Below are 18379 nucleotides of genomic sequence, written 5' to 3'. Positions count from 1 at the left end.
AGAGATTTTAAGGTGAAAGAAGGAAGTTTAAGATCTTAAGAGGGCAAGAGATGGAACAGAAAGAGACACGAAGAATTGGGACAGGGAGAGCATTTTCCGAGGATACTTAAAGAGAGGAACTAGGACAGACAGGGAGACTTCACAAGTTATCAATGTGATGTACCCAACAGGGCAGCCACCGATGGAAGAGGCTTTTGCTCCTCGCATCCCCCAGGGGTCTAACCGACACGTTGGCACTTGCAGTGAAGTTTACAGCTGTGCAACTGAGTGAAGAAAGCACAGGGTTGCAATGGAAACCGCAGGACCGGCAGACAAAAGTGGTTAAGAGGCAAGTGGTGTAAACGCAAGAGTCATGTTTGCCCGTGGTCGGAATGGGTGGACTGCTAGTGCAGGCTGCAGGATCATGTCCAGCTGCTGAAAGCTGCCGGCTATGAGCCGAGCTGGGCCCAAACTGCCACACCAGCTCGCCACCCATGTTTGGCATCGAGCGCCGGACACACTTGTGGTGGACAAGGCTGAAGCTAAACGTGGCTGCCCAGACCTTCAAACCTGCTGGCGGTAGCTAATTGCATAAGCGAGGCTTTAAGGCAAAAGACAAAACCTCAGAAGGAAGCCTTCAAATTTTCCTGATTTGTCCCTGGGAAATGTGAGAGCTTTAGGGGGTCGTTTAGGTAAAAAAACCATCACGTCTGGGTCTTGTTTTCATGGTGAGCACAAGTGCGGGAAAGATGGTTCAAAGTAGAGGCAAGGTTATTTTATTACCTCTCCCAACTTTAAGGTGGGGGGGATGGGGAACCATGCAAGAAGATGCTGCTCTTTCTTGTGTCAGTGAATTTTTCTGTTGAAACAGTGCAAAGCTGTTGCAAAACGAATTAAAAGGCATCAAAAGAAGAAAAAAACCGCCCGCCCCCACTCCTCCTGCCCCCAAATATTGAAAACTTTAAGTTTACACTCCAAATAAAGACAGAGGCCCGAACCCCTCCTCCATTTGTGGAAATGGCCTGTACCTCTGTGATAATCTATCACCTAGAGAGAAGAAAATCTAAAGAGATATTAATCACAAACAGTTCACAGAGAGAGAGAGAGAAGAAAAGGAGGGGGGGAAGAAAGAACTTAACGTTTACTGTACTTTTACTATGAAACACTTAAATATGCCACTAAGGATGTATGTCTAAATTAAAATAAAAACTAAGACTTAACAGCTTAATCAATATGAAGTGGAGAATTTACATATTGCTTTAAAATAAATGGAGTCAACAAGGAAGAGTGGAAAAGTCTAGATGGCAAACTGTTTCCTAGCATGTCTGACATGCTACCGAGTGGGTTAGGTGCAACTCACGCAGATGACGTTTTGGTTTGGAAAAAATACTGCCTCTAAGAGCCGACTGAAAAGTGATTGGTGGAATGGAAAGCTAGACAAGACAAGGGCCGGTTCCCGCTGGGGCTGAAGCTGAGAAGGCACTGCTGACTCAGCCTTTGGAGTTTGGGGAGAAACTGCCAACTCACTCAAATATAAAAGCAGTTACCCCTCAAGGGTAACAGGGGACTTGCCCAGATGCTCGTCTGCGAAACATTTCAAGAAGCTACTTAACAGCCTTTGGCCAATGCTTTTAACTGAAGCCATTTAATCACAAAAAGGGCAAAGCTGAACATATGTTCTAATCCTGCAGTTACTGATAACTGCAGCCTTGGAAAACAGATTTTAAGAGCCCGTGTGTTCTAAAAAGGACGCGGGTGGCGCTGTGGGTTAAACCACAGAGCCTAGGCCTTGCCGATCAGAAGGTCGGCGGGTCGAATCCCCGCAATGACGGGGTGAGCTCCCGTTGCTCGGTCCCTGCTCCTGCCAACCTAGCAGTTCGAAAGCACCTCAAAGTGCAAGTAGATCAATAGGTATCGCTCCGGTGGGAAGGTAAACGGCGTTTCCGTGCGCTGCTCTGGTTCGCCAGAAGCGGCTTAGTCATGCTGGCCACATGACCCGGAAGCTGTACGCTGGCTCCCTCGGCCAGTAAAGTGAGATGAGCGCCTCAACCCCAGAGTCGGCCACGACTGGACCTAATGGTCAGGAGTCCCTTTACCTTTACCTTATTCTCAAAAAAAGGGGGGGGTAGGAGAATGTGTAAGTTTAATGACTGCTTCTTTTCACTCCTTCGCTTATTTGAAACAAGAAGCTCAATTCAGGTGTCAACCTTTTCGTTAAAGAAGACACCTTTTGGAGGCATGGGCAGGTAAGGGTGGAGACAGAGACGGACATTTAACACCTGACTTCAAAAGCAGTAACACACTGGAGGATGGAATTGCATGAATCACATGTAGTAGTTTGTTCAGTGGAATAATTTCCTGAGGCAATGTGAACAATGTAGGTATATTGTGTGTTGATGTTGTGAAAGTTTGCCATCTGACATAGGGAGAGGATAAAGAAATTTCAAGGACAAACTAGATTCTCCTTTACCTCGGGGCCGCTGCTTCTCTGCATCATAGATCATGACCACTTCAGTGACCTAGAAAAGAGAAAAGGGGAAATTCGACTGATGAAGCTCCCACAGGAGGGTTAACACACGGCGGGCAGCAGGATGAGGCCACGCAAAGAAAGCAGAAGCACAATCGGACGCTTGAGGTGCGGCTAGCGATAAGCATCTGATAGGAAGCAAGGCAGAATAAGCCCTTCCCCAAGCAAGGGCTGAGAGGCAGAAGACCCATTCCTGGCTCTTTCTTCTTACAGGTGTTAATATATAACTGCAATAACCTTTTTTTTAGAAAAACAAATGGATAACCGAGAAAGCAATGCCAAAGTGCAAACCAAAGTCGCAGATCGGCAGAGGGCTACCTCCCCACCGGTCTTTTTAAAATTCTCCAGACAAGGTGCAGATTAATTGTGCCGAAGCAGCAGAAAACACATCTTGCTAGGAACAGGGAGAAAGGCAGATGGCTCTGGAGAGCGAGGACGGATGCGTGAGCTGGAGGAATAAACAAGGAACACAGAGCATGTTTTCTAGCCGTCTTAGTAAGTGTTTCAAGCAGGCAGAACTCCCCAAGGTGGCACATATAAACAGGTGCCCTGCGTTAACTACCCTTTACTAACCTCTGTACCTCGTTTGTTTTTTCAAGGGGCAATCTAGAGGCTAGTGTGTGATAAGCAAGGGAAAGAGAGCCTCAAATGACAATCAGGGCTCCTAAGAAGATGTATTTTTCACTCCTGAATAACTGATGCCATTCACCGTATTTTTCGCTCTATTAGACGCACCAGACCATAAGACGCACCTGGTTTTTGGAGGAGGAAAACAAGGAAAAAAATATTCTGAATCTCAGAAGCCAGAACAGCAAGAGGGATCGCTGCGCAGTGAAAGCAGCAATCCCTCTTGCTGTTCTGGCTTCTGGGACAGCTGCGTAGCCTCCATTCGCTCCATGAGACGCACAGACATTTTCCCTTACTTTTTAGGAGGGAAAAGGTGAGTCTTATAGAGCAAAAAATACAGTAATAACGACTCCCCGAAAAACTGATGCAAGATTGTCATGTTTGGACGGCTAAGCAGCTCTCCCTGCAAACACAGGAAACCTCTCAACGTTTTGCCAAACAGTGAACAGGGCACTGCTGAGACAGTGGGAGATTCTTGGGTTGTGAAGTAATGGGCTGCCCATTCAGATTTCACAATGCTTTACAATTTTGTAGCCTCTGAAATCAATCTTAGCTGTCACTTAGCCAGAGATCCCAGAGGCTGTGATTTCAAGAGAACACTTATTTTAAGAGCACCGCCAGCCAAACGGCTGAACTCAGGTGTTTGACCGCAGGGCCCAAATCTTCAGATGATGCAAGAAGTCAGGGAGGCAGGCATATTCCTTCCCAGGCAGAATGGGCTTAAGCTGGCTTGTGCCAAACATCCTGAGAAGTGGGGAAGTGGGAGAGAGAGGGAGAGAGAGAGAGAGAGAGAGAGAGAGATGGCAGCACTTATAGGCTGGTAGTCTCTTCTCATTCTGTGATTTTCTAAACAAATGAGAAATGTCTGCTTGGTTTGTGAGTGGAGTTTTTATTTGAGAACCTTGCATAGATTTTTTTGAGGTGTGTGTGTGTGCAGAAAAAGGTTTATATTTGAGCATGGGGGCTGCTATCCCCTTAAAGAGCCGTTGGAACACCGTATTTTTCGCTCTATAAGACGCACCAGACCACAAGACGCACCTAGTTTTTGGAGGAGGAAAACAAGAAAAAAAAATTCTGAATCTCAGAAGCCAGAACAGCAAGAGGGATCGCTGCGCAATGAAAGCAGCAATCCCTCTTGCTGTTCTGGCTTCTGGGATAGATGCGCAGCCTGCATTCGCTCCGTAGGACGCAGACACATTTCCCCTTACTTTTTAGGAGGGAAAAAGTGAGTCTTATAGAGCAAAAAATACGGTAATGCTTCCTTGAGACAACGTCGTTCCAGGGCATTCTGGAGAAATCGAGTCAGGAGGGACAGTGGCAAGTTTAAGAGCTGCCCAATCCTCAACATTCAGCCCACCCACTTTCACCGTTTGCAAATGAGGCCTAATCGGCAAATCTATACGGATTTACTGGTGGCCTCTTTAGTTAGACCTAGCTAAGCACAAGGGGAAAGAAACTGCCATCAGTCACAAGCTTGAGGGGCTCTGCTCCCCATTTTATAGGTCCAGCTCAGCTTGCCTCTGCTGTGGCAGGATGAGGACCTTCGACACTCAGAGCCTCCCCCAACCAGCCCCAGGAGGCTGAGCTGCTCACATGGGGAAGCTGAGGCTGAGTTGGTGAAGCAGCCATCAGCGGGAAGGAGAAAATTTATCAACCAGCACCACTCAAGGGCTTTTAGGTAGCATTTGCCTGGATGAGCCACAAATGCCCCCCCAGGGAGTATTTTGGGAGCCAAAGGACAACTGCATAATGAAATGGGATACACATGGGTCCACCCGGGGCGAGTTAAGGTTTGAAAAGACAACTCGTTTGGCAGGGTTCAGGTTACCAAGCCCGAACGTAGATCTTATTAACATGGGTCAATTCCCTTTTGGGACCTGCCCAATTACACCTTGCCCATTGTTCGCCCCACCTCCCCACAAACACCCCCTCAAGGAAACAGGAGAATCACGTTTCTGATTCATCTGGGCAAAAGTAGTCATTAGTTGCTGAACAAGTTCAAGTTTACATATTCGCCGTTGGGAAAAGCCAGCTCCCCTTTTTTAACTGCGCATCTCAAGTTGAATTCCAGTCTGCTTCCGAAACTGACCAAACTACAGTGGTACCTCGGGTTAAGTACTTAAATTGTTCTGGAGGTCTGTACTTAAGCTGAAACTGTTCTTAACCTGAAGCACCACTTTAGCTAATGGGGCCTCCTGCTGCTGCCGGAGCACGATTTCTGTTCTCATCCTGAAGCAAAGTTCTTAACCTGAAGCACTATTTCTGGGTTAGCGGAGTCTGTAACCTGAAGCGCATGTAACCTGAAGTGTATGTAACCCGAGGTACCACTGTATATTTTGCAACCCTGCTCCCCGCCCCCTCAAAGGCCTGGCTGGGAAGAGAGCCATTTTTCAGCCAGCTGGCTGAAAATGTGGCTAAGTGAGTCGATTAGATTGCAGACCGTGGGGAATTCTCGCATGCAGCCCATGGAGGCGCCCAATTCCACAGCCACCAGGGTCCCCAGGGAGCTGTGCCCAAGGAACACCCACCCGAGAGGTAGCTAAGCTTGCTGAAAACAAAGGACAGGGTGGTTTAGGATGGGTGCTTCGGGCTGCGCAAGTTCTCGGGGTTATATATGCACCCCAAGCCGTGTTAGTTCTGCTCCACTCAGCACCTCTCCCTCCAGTTACCTGCCAGGCTGTCTGGTGAAAGATTTGGAGCAGGAATGTTCCCAGCACACACCGTGTAGACCCATGCTTAAAGTGTTTGTGCAGAGGACTGATGCTGAGCAAAGGACATTCCAGGAATCTGAAGGGCTACCAATATTTAACAGAAGCACCAGGGTACCAGTCCCAATGAGACAGGGTTTTTAAGAAAACAATAACCCAAGCACGTGGTATCTAGGTGAGGTTTTAGAAACCAAAAGGATGGCTGGACAGGCCTGCCAAGGGCTTCAAAGCCTGAGGATGTTTTATTTTATTTATAATTATATTTATACCCTGCCCTCCCCAGCCAAGACCAGGCTCAGGGCAGCTAACAACCAATAATAAAAACAAGTTGATTAAAATACAATTTAAAAAGCAAGATTAAAATACAACATTAAAACGTTAGGATGCAGCCTCTTCACAGGAGGAGACAGGAAAAAGAAAGAGGGGGAGGGAATCAAACTGATTCTAAGCCAAAGGCCAGGTGGAACAACTCTGTCTTACAGGCCCTGCGGAAAGAAATCAGATCCCGCAGGGCCCTGGTCTCATGAGGCAGAGCGTTTCACCAGGCTGGAGCCAGTGTTAAGAAGGCCCTGCCTCTGGTTGAGGCTAATCTAACTTCCTCAGGGCCCAGGAACACTAGGGTGTTGCTATTTATGGACCTTAATACCCTGGCCCACCCTTCCACCAGCGCCTCTCAAATCCATTCTGTTCCAGCACACTTCAGAACCAATTTCTGGGTGCTTCCTAAAGCTGCTGCTGGAACTCCTGAAATTCCTGTGGAAATTTTGGGGTTTGGGAAGGAAGGGAAACTAGGAAAAATCAGCAGGACACCTGGGGGCTTAAAGGTAAGTGTTGGTGTTGACCTTTAAAGCCCTAAACGGCCTCGGTCCTGTATACCTGAAGGAGCGTCTCCACCCCCATCATTCTGCCCGGACGCTGAGGTCCAGCTCCGAGGGCCTTCTGGCGGTTCCCTCCCTGCGAGAAGTAAGGTTACAGGGAACCAGACAGAGGGCCTTCTCGGTAGTGGCACCTGCCCTGTGGAACGCCCTCCCACCAGATGTCAAGGCAATAAACAACTATTTTACCCTAAAGAGGCAGCCCTCTTTAAGGAAGTTTTTAATGTCTGATGCTGTACTGTTTTTAATATTCAGTTGGAAGCCGCCCAGAGTGGTTGGGGAAACCCTGCCAGATGGGCGGGGTATAAATAATAAATTATTATTATTATTATTAAGAATTGCAGGGGAACAAGGAGGACAGGAATACAGATAACCCTGGTTGGACTTAATATTATTAAATTCATTACCCACCCTTCAACAGCAGGCCACTCTGCCAGTGCATTAAAATTACTCCCCCCCCCCGCCCCCAATTCAGTACCAGCATAAAACATGCCACTATTTAGTATTTTGGAAATCTGTCAACTCTTTTCCTGGGTAAGCCAGTGGAAGTTTAGAAATAAAAGGTCTTCAAAAACCCAAGCCTCTGAGAAAGGGAAGAGTTCTGGGGAAATCATGCTTCACACCTCATGTGTTATACTGGTAACACTCCAGGCTTAAACCTACACAAATCCGCTGTTGTGATTAAATAGGTTTTTCTTGTATTAACAAAACCCTGTTTTCAAAGCTTGCTGGTGCGATTCTTCCTTTTTTTTCCAGGCCCTAGGTGCCTGGAGCACAGAGATAAGGGCCAAAGCCTGCCCGGAACTGGGAGCCTACCATTCTCTCTCTGCTCCAAACATAAGCAGCTTGTAAATTGAAGTATAAATGCAGGCGACCTATGTCCAAATATCCAAATAATGATGAGTTGTTTGACGACTTATCTGCTTTGGGGGGGGGGAGAAAGAAGAGGGGTGAGGGGGGGGAGTGAAGAATGTGGCCCACATGAGAACAAAGCATGAAAATGATCTGTGAACCATTTAAGCATGAAAATGATCTGTGAACCATCTAGATCAAGGGAAGTAATAGTGCCACTGTATTCTGCTCTGGTCAGACCTCACCTGGAGTACTGTGTCCAGTTCTGGGCACCACAGTTCAAGAAGGACACTGACAAACTGGAACGTGTCCAGAGGAGGGCAACCAAAATGGCCAAAGGCCTGGAAACGATGCCTTATGAGGAACGGCTAAGGGAGCTGGGCATGTTTAGCCTGGAGAAGAGGAGGTTAAGGGGTGATATGATAGCCATGTTCAAATATATAAAAGGATGTCACATAGAGGAGGGAGAAAGGTTGTTTTCTGCTGCTCCAGAGAAGCGGACACGGAGCAATGGATCCAAACTACAAGAAAGAAGATTCCACCTAAACATTAGGAAGAACTTCCTGACAGTAAGAGCTGTTTGACAGTGGAATTTGCTGCCAAGGAGTGTGGTGGAGTCTCCTACTTTGGAGGTCTTTAAGCAGAGGCTTGGCAACCATATGTCAGGAGTGCTCTGATGGTGTTTCCTGCTTGGCAGGGGGTTGGACTCGATGGCCCTTGTGGTCTCTTCCAACTCTATGATTCTATGATTCTATGATTCTAGGCTAAACCATGGGCTCTGGATTCTGAAACCAAACACCTTAGAACTAGGGGCTTTTATGACCAATGCCCAGAAATGCAGGTTGGTTGGATTTTCAGAAGGAGCAGACAGCCACAGGAATATTTCATGTTGATGAGGCAAAAAATCGAACTCCAGGTGTAGAGGAGGGAATGGAGATGGAAGAGATGGGAGAAAGAAGCTGCTTTCTGGAGACCTGATGCCTGCCACCGCAATAAACTCACCACTCCGAACTTCTTGAAGTATTCCCTGAGCTCTGTCTCGCCGCAGTTGTGAGGGATCCCACCGACAAATATTTTATTAGATTTGTTATCGCTCCTGGATCCTTTCTGCTGAGACAAAAGGGACAGAAACGGTGGCAATTAAAACTAGGATGTATCCTTCAAAGCGACGCTTGCGCTGTGCCTGCGGAAGCGCCGGTCCTTTCGACGGCCGAGCAACTTCTGCCTTAAAGGGAGAGGGGCAAAAGGGTTCTTTCACAACGGACTTGAAATTCAAAGACAGACCAAGCTGCGCTCCCTAACTTGCCTTGCAGGCTGCAGTTTAGATCTGGCTCAAAGAAACACACACCATCCAACAAAAATCAACAACAACATTCGTTCACGCGGCCAGACTGCCATTTGTCAGCATGTGTGTCCACTGCAAATGGCAGAGGGAGCGAGGCACCGTATTTTTCGCTCCATAAGACGCCAGACCATAAGACACACCTAGTTTTTGGGAGGAGGAAAACAATGGGAAAAAATATTCTGAATCCCAGAAGCCAGGACAGCAAGCAGGTTCGCAGCTCAGCGATCCCGCTTGCTGTCCTGGCGTATGGGATAGCCGCGCGCAGCCTCTCCCGGGCAGCGGCATGAATTCTCCCCCTGCCCAGGAGAGGCTGTGTGTGGCTAGGGCTCCCCCAAGAGCCACACACACGTTCCATGCGGCTCTTTAAAGGGAGCGCTGAGCAGAGCCTCCCGCCTGCATTCGCCCCATAAGACGCACACACATTTCCCCTTACTTTTTAGGAGGGGGAAAGTGCGTCTTATAGAGCGAAAAATGCGGTATATATGAGGCAGCACCAGTGGGGTGGGAGTTGAGAGAGATGATTTCAATGGGTAAAGGTAGAGAGGAAGTCCATTCCTCTTACCATTTGTATTGGTCCTCTTATCTGAGCTTTGTAAGGGCTTTTGAGCAAAGGCTATTGGGGGGGCTAGGTCACCTCCCTACCCCCCACCCCAATAATTCAACAACTGAAGCGGTGAACAATAGTCACAAGTCTTCCTGTCCTACTGGAAGGAAGTGCTGATGAGTTGTGCTACAAATGTGCGCCCAGGGTGCTGAAATGACATATTTGCATGTGGATGGAATCACATCGGCCAGAAGGTGAACGACTCAGACGTTACCTTTCTTGAAAACCAGCTGCACCTAAAAGGCGCACACTACTGGAGCAGGTGCCTTGGAAAGACTCGCCAAGTTAAGCTGCCGTGCGTGAGCTGAACTCTGCCTGCATGTGGAAGTGCTGTTAAGAACACTGTAATCATTTCTTCCCCGCCCATGCCTCCTCCGTATAAGTGAGATGGGCAGCGATCAAGTACAGCAAACAGGACAAAGGTGAGAAGGGAGGGAAGGATTTGATAGCAAGGGCTGATATTAAGGAAAGCAGAGTTGCAGTACAGGTCCGGAAAAGCTTGGCAGAAATGGAGGCGGAAGGCATGGCTTGAGAGCAGAGGAGGAGAGAGGACACTCTGTTGAGAGCGTACCGTATTTTTCGCTCCATAGGGCGCACCAGACCATAGGGCGCACCAGACCATAGGGCGCACCCAGTTTTTAGGGGGGGGAATCAAGAAAAATCTTATTCCCCCCCCCAGCCCCAAAGAGCAGCGTACAGGATGCGCGCAACATCTCCCTCCTGGAGGGGTTGCGGTGGCTAAGGCACAAGCCAAGGCAGCCAGTGGGATGGATCCCGCTGGCCTGTTTTGGCTTCCTCTTTAGCCCCACGCAACCTCTCCCTCCCGGGAGAAACTGCGCGGGGCTAAAGAAGCCATAGCCCCGTGCAGCCTCTCCTTGCCGGAGGGGCGGCGCGCGGCTATTCCTGAAGCCTGGAGAGCGAGAGGGGTCAGTGCGCACCGACCCCTCTTGCTCTCCAGGCTTCAGTGAAAGCAACGCAAAGCCTTTGGAGCATGGAGGCAGTGCTCCCTCTGCGCTTCGGAGGCTTAGCATTGCTATCGCTGAAGCCAAGGAGCCTGCATTCGCTCCATAGGACGCACACACATTTCCCCTCAATTATTGGAGGGGGAAAAGTGCGTCCTATAGAGCGAAAAATACGGTAGTTAAAAAGCAGGGACATGGCAGATGAAGGTGATTGACTACATGGAACTGGCAGAAATGACTGGCAGAATCCGAGACCAGGGAGATGGTGAAAGAAGACTGGAAGAAATTTACAGACTATTTACAAAAATATTGTAAAATTAATGAATGCTAGAAGGATGTTGGATAGAAACTAAGGGGTTTCCAGCTGTAATGCTTTAGGAGATACGAAAAAAAAAGGTTTACAAATGGGTAAAAGCTTAATGGTAAGGGTTTGCTGAACTAACAAATTGAAGTGGAATACAAAGAAGGGAGGTATGAGGAGGTCTGGGGGAAATAAGTGTAAGGAAGATATGCTATGGAAAATTATTTGTTTTTTAACTGTTTTTATGTTGTATTTTGTTTCTTTTTCTTTTTCTTTTTCATTGTTATATTTTAAAAAACTTCAATAAATATCTTTAAAAATAAAAATAAAAAGCAGGGACAAGGGTGGGAGTGGGAGAAGGGAATGGGCCGCTGAGAGCTGACAGGCATGGATGGAGCCGAAAGCAAGGGGACGGTATGCGAGGGAACCTGGAACTGATGTGGGTGGCAAATGGAGACACTGGCAGAAAGCCCCAGAGGGCAGATGTGTAGGCAGAACTCTGGAAAAAAATCCCCAAGCTGAAGAGACTTACCCTACATGTTCCCAAGGCTGGGCTGCTCCTAACGGACAGGAGGAGCTGACCCAACGGAACCCCCTGACTTCACAAATTGAACAAGCACACTAGGACATTCGGTGGACCCTTCATTGTGGTAGCAACTGAAGTGAGTGAAGACACGTTTGATCACTAAGACTTTGTGGCTAATGCCTTTCCTGGCCTGGGCTGACTTATCCTGGCTCAAATAACACTTATGGCTCCTTTCTATCCCCACTTGAACAATTCCTTTGCGGGGGAAGGATAGACACAATACAGTGGTACCTCAGGTTAAGTACTTAACTCGTTCCGGAGGTCCGTACTTAACCTGAAACTGTTCTTAACCTGAAGCACCACTTTAGCTAATGGGGCCTCCTGCTGCTGCCACGCTGCCGGAGCACGATTTCTGTTCTCATCCTGAAGCAAAGTTCTTAACCTGAAGCAACATTTCTGGGTTAGCGGAGTCCGTAACCTGAAGCGCCTGTAACCTGAAGTGTATGTAACCCGAGGTACCACTGTATAAACATCAATAATGAATATTCATTGGGCAAGGAGGCATCTGAACACAACAATGTCCTTGTGTCAGTGTTAACATGCCCCACTGCAAGCGGCAGGTATACACATATCAAAACCACAGCTGCTCCACCCCCAGATCGTGAAAATCAGCGGGTTCAGCTGAGCACAGTGGCGTAGCGTGGGGGGTGCAGGGGGGGCCGGCCGCACCAGCCGCAACATCTGGGGGTTAGGGGGCGCAAATCCATGAGTTAGGGGGCGCAAATCCACGGGTTAGGGGGCGCAAATCCACGAGTTAGGGGGCGCAAATCCACGGGTTAGGGGGCGCAAATTACTTGCCTTGCCCCGGGTGCTGACAACCCACGCTACGCCACTGGCTGAGCACACCGAAACATGGCTGCTTTCAGCAAGCAGTGACATCTGGCAACCCAGTCCCCAGAGCTTCATTTGTTTTTTGACAGTGCGGCTGAATTCTGCTGCCCTGCTTCCAGCGGGTTAACGAAGCTCCTCAGAATTTGGACATGGGAAAGACTGGCAGCTCAGCAAGGGCACGGAGGGAGGAAAGAGAGGAGAGCGACGCAGACCAAAGCGGCTTCCTTACCCATCCCTCCTTTGGTCGGGTTCTCTCTGGCTGCATTCCGCGAGGGGTGCAAGGCTTTGGATCAATCTGTCAAACAAGGGAGAGGGTGAAACAGGAGGCAGGGCAAGCCAGAGTTTTATTTGAAAAGAAAAGGAGACCCGAAGCTGGCTTTGCCCGATGCTGGCGTGCAACCAAGCAAGCTGAGTGGGTGACCAGTAGGTCCTAACCTCCTGTGGACAGCTGAAACCGTCTCTCAAGAAGCCCACAGGGGGAAATCTAACACAGGCAGATGTGTACCAACTCAGCACAGTCATCTTCTCTAAAGGCAGCCACCAGGCTACGTGGCAGGAGGAGAGAAGGGATGGCACGGCCTTTCCATCAGCGCACAGCTGAGACACCAGCAATGTTTAGCTCCTCCTCTCCTTGTACATCCTAGCCAGTCGTTATAAGAAACGGCTAACGAAGAACTTGTGCCCAAGCCTCCTTTCTTTCTTCTTTCTGAAGGAGCGTCTCCACCCCCATCGTTCTACCTGGACACTGAGGTCCAGCACTGAGGGCCTTCTGGCGGTTCCCTCACTGCAAGAAGCCAAGTTACAGGGAACCAGGCAGAGGGCCTTCTCGGTGGTGGCATCCGCCCTGTGGAACGCTCTCCCATCAGATGTTAAAGAGAACAACAACTACCAGACTTTCAGACGACATCTGAAGGCAGCCCTGTTTAGGGAAGCTTTTAATGTTTGATGCATTACAGTATTTTAATATTTTGTTGGGAAGCCGCCCTGAGTGGCTGGGGAAGCCCAGCCACATGGGCGGGGTATAAATAATAAATTATTTATTATTAATAATTATTATATAATAATAATAATAATAATAATAATAATAATAATAATTTATTTATACCCCGCCCATCTGGCTGGGTTTCCCTAGCCACTCTGGGCGGCTTCCAAAATAATATTAAAATACTATGATACATCAATAATGATACATTATTATTATTATTATTCCTCCTCCCCAATCCCTTTTCCAGACCATGCCTTTGAAATCCCTGAGGGCAGGGACTGATTTGGAAGCTGCCCTGGGAGCCCTTTAGTTTAGTTTTGCTCAGGAGCCGAGTAAAAATGCTTTGGATAAATACAGGCAGGCTAGGAAACTCTGAATCAAAGTGGACCTACCAGTCGCTCCCAGGGCTGGCTGCTTGCCCACTCCTTCCTAGCGTGTAAATGGCCACTCGCCTGCGAGTCAGGGCTGGCAAGGACCAGGGCAGCGAGGCTGCTGCAAACTGGAAAGAGAGCCGGGCCTTAATCCCCTTTGGGAAATTGATGGGCAGGCTGTCAAGTCCAACGCTGGTGGACTCGTTTGCAAGCCTGCCTCTTTTACGCCACACTTCCATTTCGCAAGAGCGTGACAGCAGCCACCTGCCAGACTTCGCAAATCCAAGAGACAGCAGAACACACAAGGGCAGCTACTTAACCTGGTGTGCGCCCCCCTGACCAAGAGATGCTTTGGGGTGGTGACAATTCCAAAAACAGGAAAGGAGGGTTCGTCAAGCAGCGAGGGGAATCTCACTGTTCACCACCCACGATATCGTGAGCAGATGTTAAGGTATGGGCAAGAACGTATAAGAGAAGGGCTGAAAGTTCCCCTAAAAGCCGAGTTCTAATTAGGTTTGGCCTCAGTTCAGTCACATATGGAAGGAGCAATTGCTCAACTGAAGCTTTTAATTATTCAGTCAGTCACAGTTGCCTGCTTAGCTTAAGAAATAACTGGAAAAGCAATCACTCCCCCACCCAAAACTTACATTTCGGCCATCTAATGTGTGAGGCCTGCTGGCCAGGACTGTCCCCACGCAGTTGGGGTCTTTGAATTTGACGAATCCAAACCCTCGCGACTGATTCGTCGTCTTATCTTTCATTATAACACAGTCGACAACTTCCCCATACTGGGAAAAGTAGCTGCGGAGAGTTTCTGTTGAAGAAGCACACACACACACACATTTCGTTGAGGATGATTTGCCGGGAGACAGAACGTGGGCGGAGACGGAAATAAAGGCACCCCCATGACACATGGTCTCAAGCTGGCTTGCACTTTTTTTGAGAACATAAGGAAAGCCCGCAGGATCAGGCCAACAGTGCATCTAGACCAGCATTCTGTTCTCGCAGTGGTGAACCAGAAGCCTGTGGGAAACCCGCAAGAGGAGGACGGATCCAGGAGGGATGGCAGACATAGCCCCTGCAGGGCAACCAAAACAAATGCTTGAAGTATTTGTTACCTTAAAATGGGTTCCCAGCCATTCAGTGCTTTGAGAAGCAGAGGAACGCTGTTCAGAACAGACTCGTAGGGTCCACAGAAGGACAGCTTAATGGTGGAGGCAAGAAAGCCAAGGCACAAGGAGGAATTTGTAGTTACAGGGAGGCTCGTTTTAATAAGGCTTGAGGATTTGTGCTCTCACTCGCTAACCGCTATCCCCCCAGTAGCTCCCCACCCCCATCTCTCAGACAAGCAACCCATCTTGCCGGGTGAATCTGAGGCTGCACTGGCCTCAGGGAAACCCCAAATAATTTGGCATGAGGCAGCCCTCTCAAAGCCGCGATACGACGAGAGCAGCAGCCCAGAGGTAGGGGATCTGAACCTCAGTAAGATGTGCATGGTCAATTTAGGAAATGGTTACCTTGCGTGGTACTCCAGTCAAGGCCACCCACAAACAGCTTTCTGTAATTCAAAGAACACAAAAGTTAGTATCTGCTCTGTGGAAACAAAGGTCCTTTGAAATCTGACAGCCCACAATCTACATAAACGATCTTCTAGCAAGGTGCTATACCGTAATAGGCAGTGTGTGCATGCTTTGTAGATTGTAAACGTGCTACTACCCAAGAGTTACCTCAGCACTTTTACTTACCTTATGAAGCAATGTGTCAGAATAAAGCAAAATTTCTTAATGATCATTGCTCCATCACACCATTGCAAAAAGCACAATATTAAGAATGTACGGAGTGCTAGATATATTGTGAAAAGATGTCCCAATACTTTACAGTCTGAATCTCATTCCACCAAGCTGCCCTTGGAAGAAAGCCTTTGTTCTGCCCCTTTCACCAAGACTAAAACAGAGGTAGCAGTTTGCCAAGGCAACCAAGAAAGGTCACAGCTCGGCTGATATTTCAACTTCGATCTCTCGCTCAGACCCTATTCACTAGACCACAAAGGCCCTGGAAAGCCATTCTGGCAGGCCGATTGTTCCCCCTAAACTGATTCAGACAAACCGTTTGTGCCTCGGGAATGGAACTGCATCCCGGGAAGGTGTCCAGCAAGTAATTCACTACCGGCAGCAACAACTTTTTGCAGGTGCCCTTTTATTTTGCAGGCAGCAAGGAAGGACCTCACAGCTGCTGCAGGGCTCAAGCGACCTACTCAACAAGTTCACCTAGCCGATGCCCAGCTTAGGGCTTGAACTGGCAGCAGAGGGCTTGGCAGGCTCTCCATCAAGAATACCTCCTCGGTTTTATAGACGCACTCCCGCCAGCGCTAGAACCTTAGGTGCACGGTAACGTAACGGTGTAATTTGAACACTAATGCTGTCATATGAGCATGGGAACACTAGGACGGTGGCTCATTCGGGCTTTGAAGCCAATGGAACTATTAGAGTCAAACAGTGTGCCATGAGGCAGGGAGAAGCAGAGCCCGGGCAGCTCCAGGGGTTCTTCAACTCCAGTTCCCACCAGCCCCAGCCATATATCAGGGATGATAGGCGCTGGAGTTTAGCAACACCTGAAGAGCCACAGGTTTCCCATCCTTCCCACCTGGGGCATTTAAACTTTTTGTGCCCTGCCCCTCTATGCTAGAGATGCACACCTGACCCTCCCTGTGAATGCACGCTCCACTTGCTGGACAGAAAACTATTTTCATTGTTTTAAACTCCAGCGCAGGGACAGGCAAAGCTCATCATTGTACCCCACAAGGAAAGTCAATCTTCAGTCTAAGTGCCACATGGAAAAAAACAACAACCCCAAGGACATAACTCTACACACACACACAATTTTTGGGGATACATATGCCTCCCCCGGGGACATGGGTGGCGCTGTGGGTTAAACCACAGAGCCTTGGGCTTGCCGATCAGAAGGTCGGCGATTCGAATCCCCGCGATGACGGGGTGAGCTCCCGTTGCTCGGTCCCTGCTCCTGCCAACCTAGCAGTTCAAAAGCACGTCAAAGTGCAAGTAGATAAATAGGTACCGCTCTGGCGGGAAGGTAAACGGCGTTTCCGTGCGCTGCTCTGGTTCGCCAGAAGCAGCTTAGTCCTGCTGGCCACATGACCCGGAAGCTGTACACCGGCTCCCTCGGCCAATAAAGCGAGATGAGCGCCGCAACCCCAGAGTCGGCCACGACCGGACCTAATGGTCAGGGGTCCCTTTACCTATCCCTCCCCCACAATAAAGGATTCTCTTTGCTCCCCCATTAACACAAGCAGATACCCGAACAAGGCCAAAAAACACCGGGTCTTGGTTCTAGGTTCTACCACACACATTGGGATTCCTCTGCCACCGCCGCTGCCTCCCAAGCCAAAGGATCTTCAAGGCCACTGAAGTATGAGAAAATCCTTCCACTTCAGTTCACGCTTTCTCGTGCTCACTTTCATTAAGGCAAACAGTACCATCCATCAGCAATGCAAACGGCAACATACTCCGCTTGCACGCCATATGGGTGGGAGAGGGACTGTTGGGAAAACAGCAGCGGCAGAAACAAAGGCTTCCCTCAAAGGTGCAGCAATTCAAGGCCCAAGCACCAACAGCTTCCCATCACCTCCAGCTCAGACTGACAGATGTTAAAAATCCCCCCCTCCAATTAACAAAGTTTAATAATAATAATAATAATTTATTATTTATACCCCACCCATCTGGCTGGGCTTCCCCAGCCACTCTGGGCGGCTTCCAAAAGAATATTAAAATACTATTAAAATATTAAAATACATCAAAATTAAAAAATATTAAAATACATCAAACATTAAAAGCTTCCCGAAACAGGGCTGCCTTCAGATGTCTTCTAAAAGCCTGGTACTTGTTGTTCTCTTTGACATCTGGTGGGAGGGCGTTCCACAGGGAAGGCGCCACCACCGAGAAGGCCCTCTGCCTGGTTCCCTGTAACTTGGCTTCTCGCAGTGAGGGAACCGCCAGAAGGCCCTCGGTGCTGGACCTCAGTGTCCGGGTAGAACGATGGGGGTGGAGATGCTCCTTCAGATATACTGGACCAAGGCCGTTTAGGGCTTTAAAGGTCAGCACCAACACTTTACCCCTCAAGGGTATAGAATCATAAAATTGTAAAGTCGGAAGAGCAGCTATGCCTATTTATCTTGTTCCCCCAAACACTCATGGGGTGGGAAAGGGAACAGAGCAAGCAATTAACTCTTTGAAATGTTTTGTTTATGCCACTTTAATGCAAGGAAAGCACTTGGGGTTTTTATTGACAAAAGGAAGGTTGGCAACTTTTGGTCTCAACTGGATACCCAGTTCTGGACAAGAGCAAGCTTTCAGTTCATATTATATTCAGCCCTGAGATCCACTATTTGGAGGGAGGTACAGAACAGTGGCTTGGGGGCAGGGGCAGGCAGAATCGGAGATGTCTCTGAGCACATGCTCAGCTAAGGAATTGGTTTTCAGTAACAGAATTGAACCCAGCTGTCACTGGGCTAAGAGGAGGCAAAACCACAAATAAGAGGAACAGACCTCCTGGCTGGCAAACAAGTTATTAGTGAATCCCCAAACACAATGACATGATTAGCCCCACAGGTGGGGGAGCCAGGTGTATGGCAGGAGCTGCTGAAAGGAAATTTAAGCGCCACAAAAACATCTAATTGTGCGGTGTGCTTCTCTAGGGAAGCAGGAAGTCTTCGGCACAGCACAAACGTGGCTCAAGTTAAAGCAGGTTCAAGCCAGACAAAAGAGGGAGGCCAGGCTATAGGTCTCTTAAGTAGCCCTCATCAGCCTTCC

The 18379-nt window shown here is 48.7% G+C and overlaps 2 protein-coding genes across 10 annotated transcripts in view; one reads left to right on the top strand and one right to left on the bottom strand.

Moving 5' to 3' along the window:
• GAMT (guanidinoacetate N-methyltransferase) overlaps positions 1-18379 on the top strand; it is a 194053-nt gene that overhangs the window by 153043 nt on the left and 22631 nt on the right. The gene's annotated exons all lie outside the window — the stretch shown is intronic.
• DAZAP1 (DAZ associated protein 1) overlaps positions 1-18379 on the bottom strand; it is a 52989-nt gene that overhangs the window by 20664 nt on the left and 13946 nt on the right. For 5 of the 7 annotated variants that reach the window (XR_014215174.1, XR_014215175.1, XM_082206570.1 and 2 more), the window contains exons 2-6: positions 15071-15111; positions 14201-14367; positions 12427-12492; positions 8571-8678; positions 2450-2498 (exon numbers count right to left, since the gene is read on the bottom strand). Coding sequence is in view for 5 of the 7 variants with exons in the window: in XM_082206570.1 (XP_082062696.1) it covers positions 2450-2498; positions 8571-8678; positions 12427-12492; positions 14201-14367; positions 15071-15111 (431 nt within the window). In the remaining 2 variants the exon portion in view is untranslated. Of the gene's footprint in view, positions 1-2449; positions 2499-8570; positions 8679-12426; positions 12493-14200; positions 14368-15070; positions 15112-18379 lie in introns of those variants that run through there. The other 2 variants (XM_082206568.1, XM_082206571.1) reach the window with 2 other exon arrangements.

Source organism: Podarcis vaucheri (genome assembly GCF_965113315.1).
Source record: "Podarcis vaucheri genome assembly, chromosome: 18".
Lineage (NCBI taxonomy): Eukaryota > Metazoa > Chordata > Lepidosauria > Squamata > Lacertidae > Podarcis > Podarcis vaucheri.
Note: the sequence above shows the minus strand (reverse complement) of the source record. Positions and strands in the feature narration are given on the sequence as shown.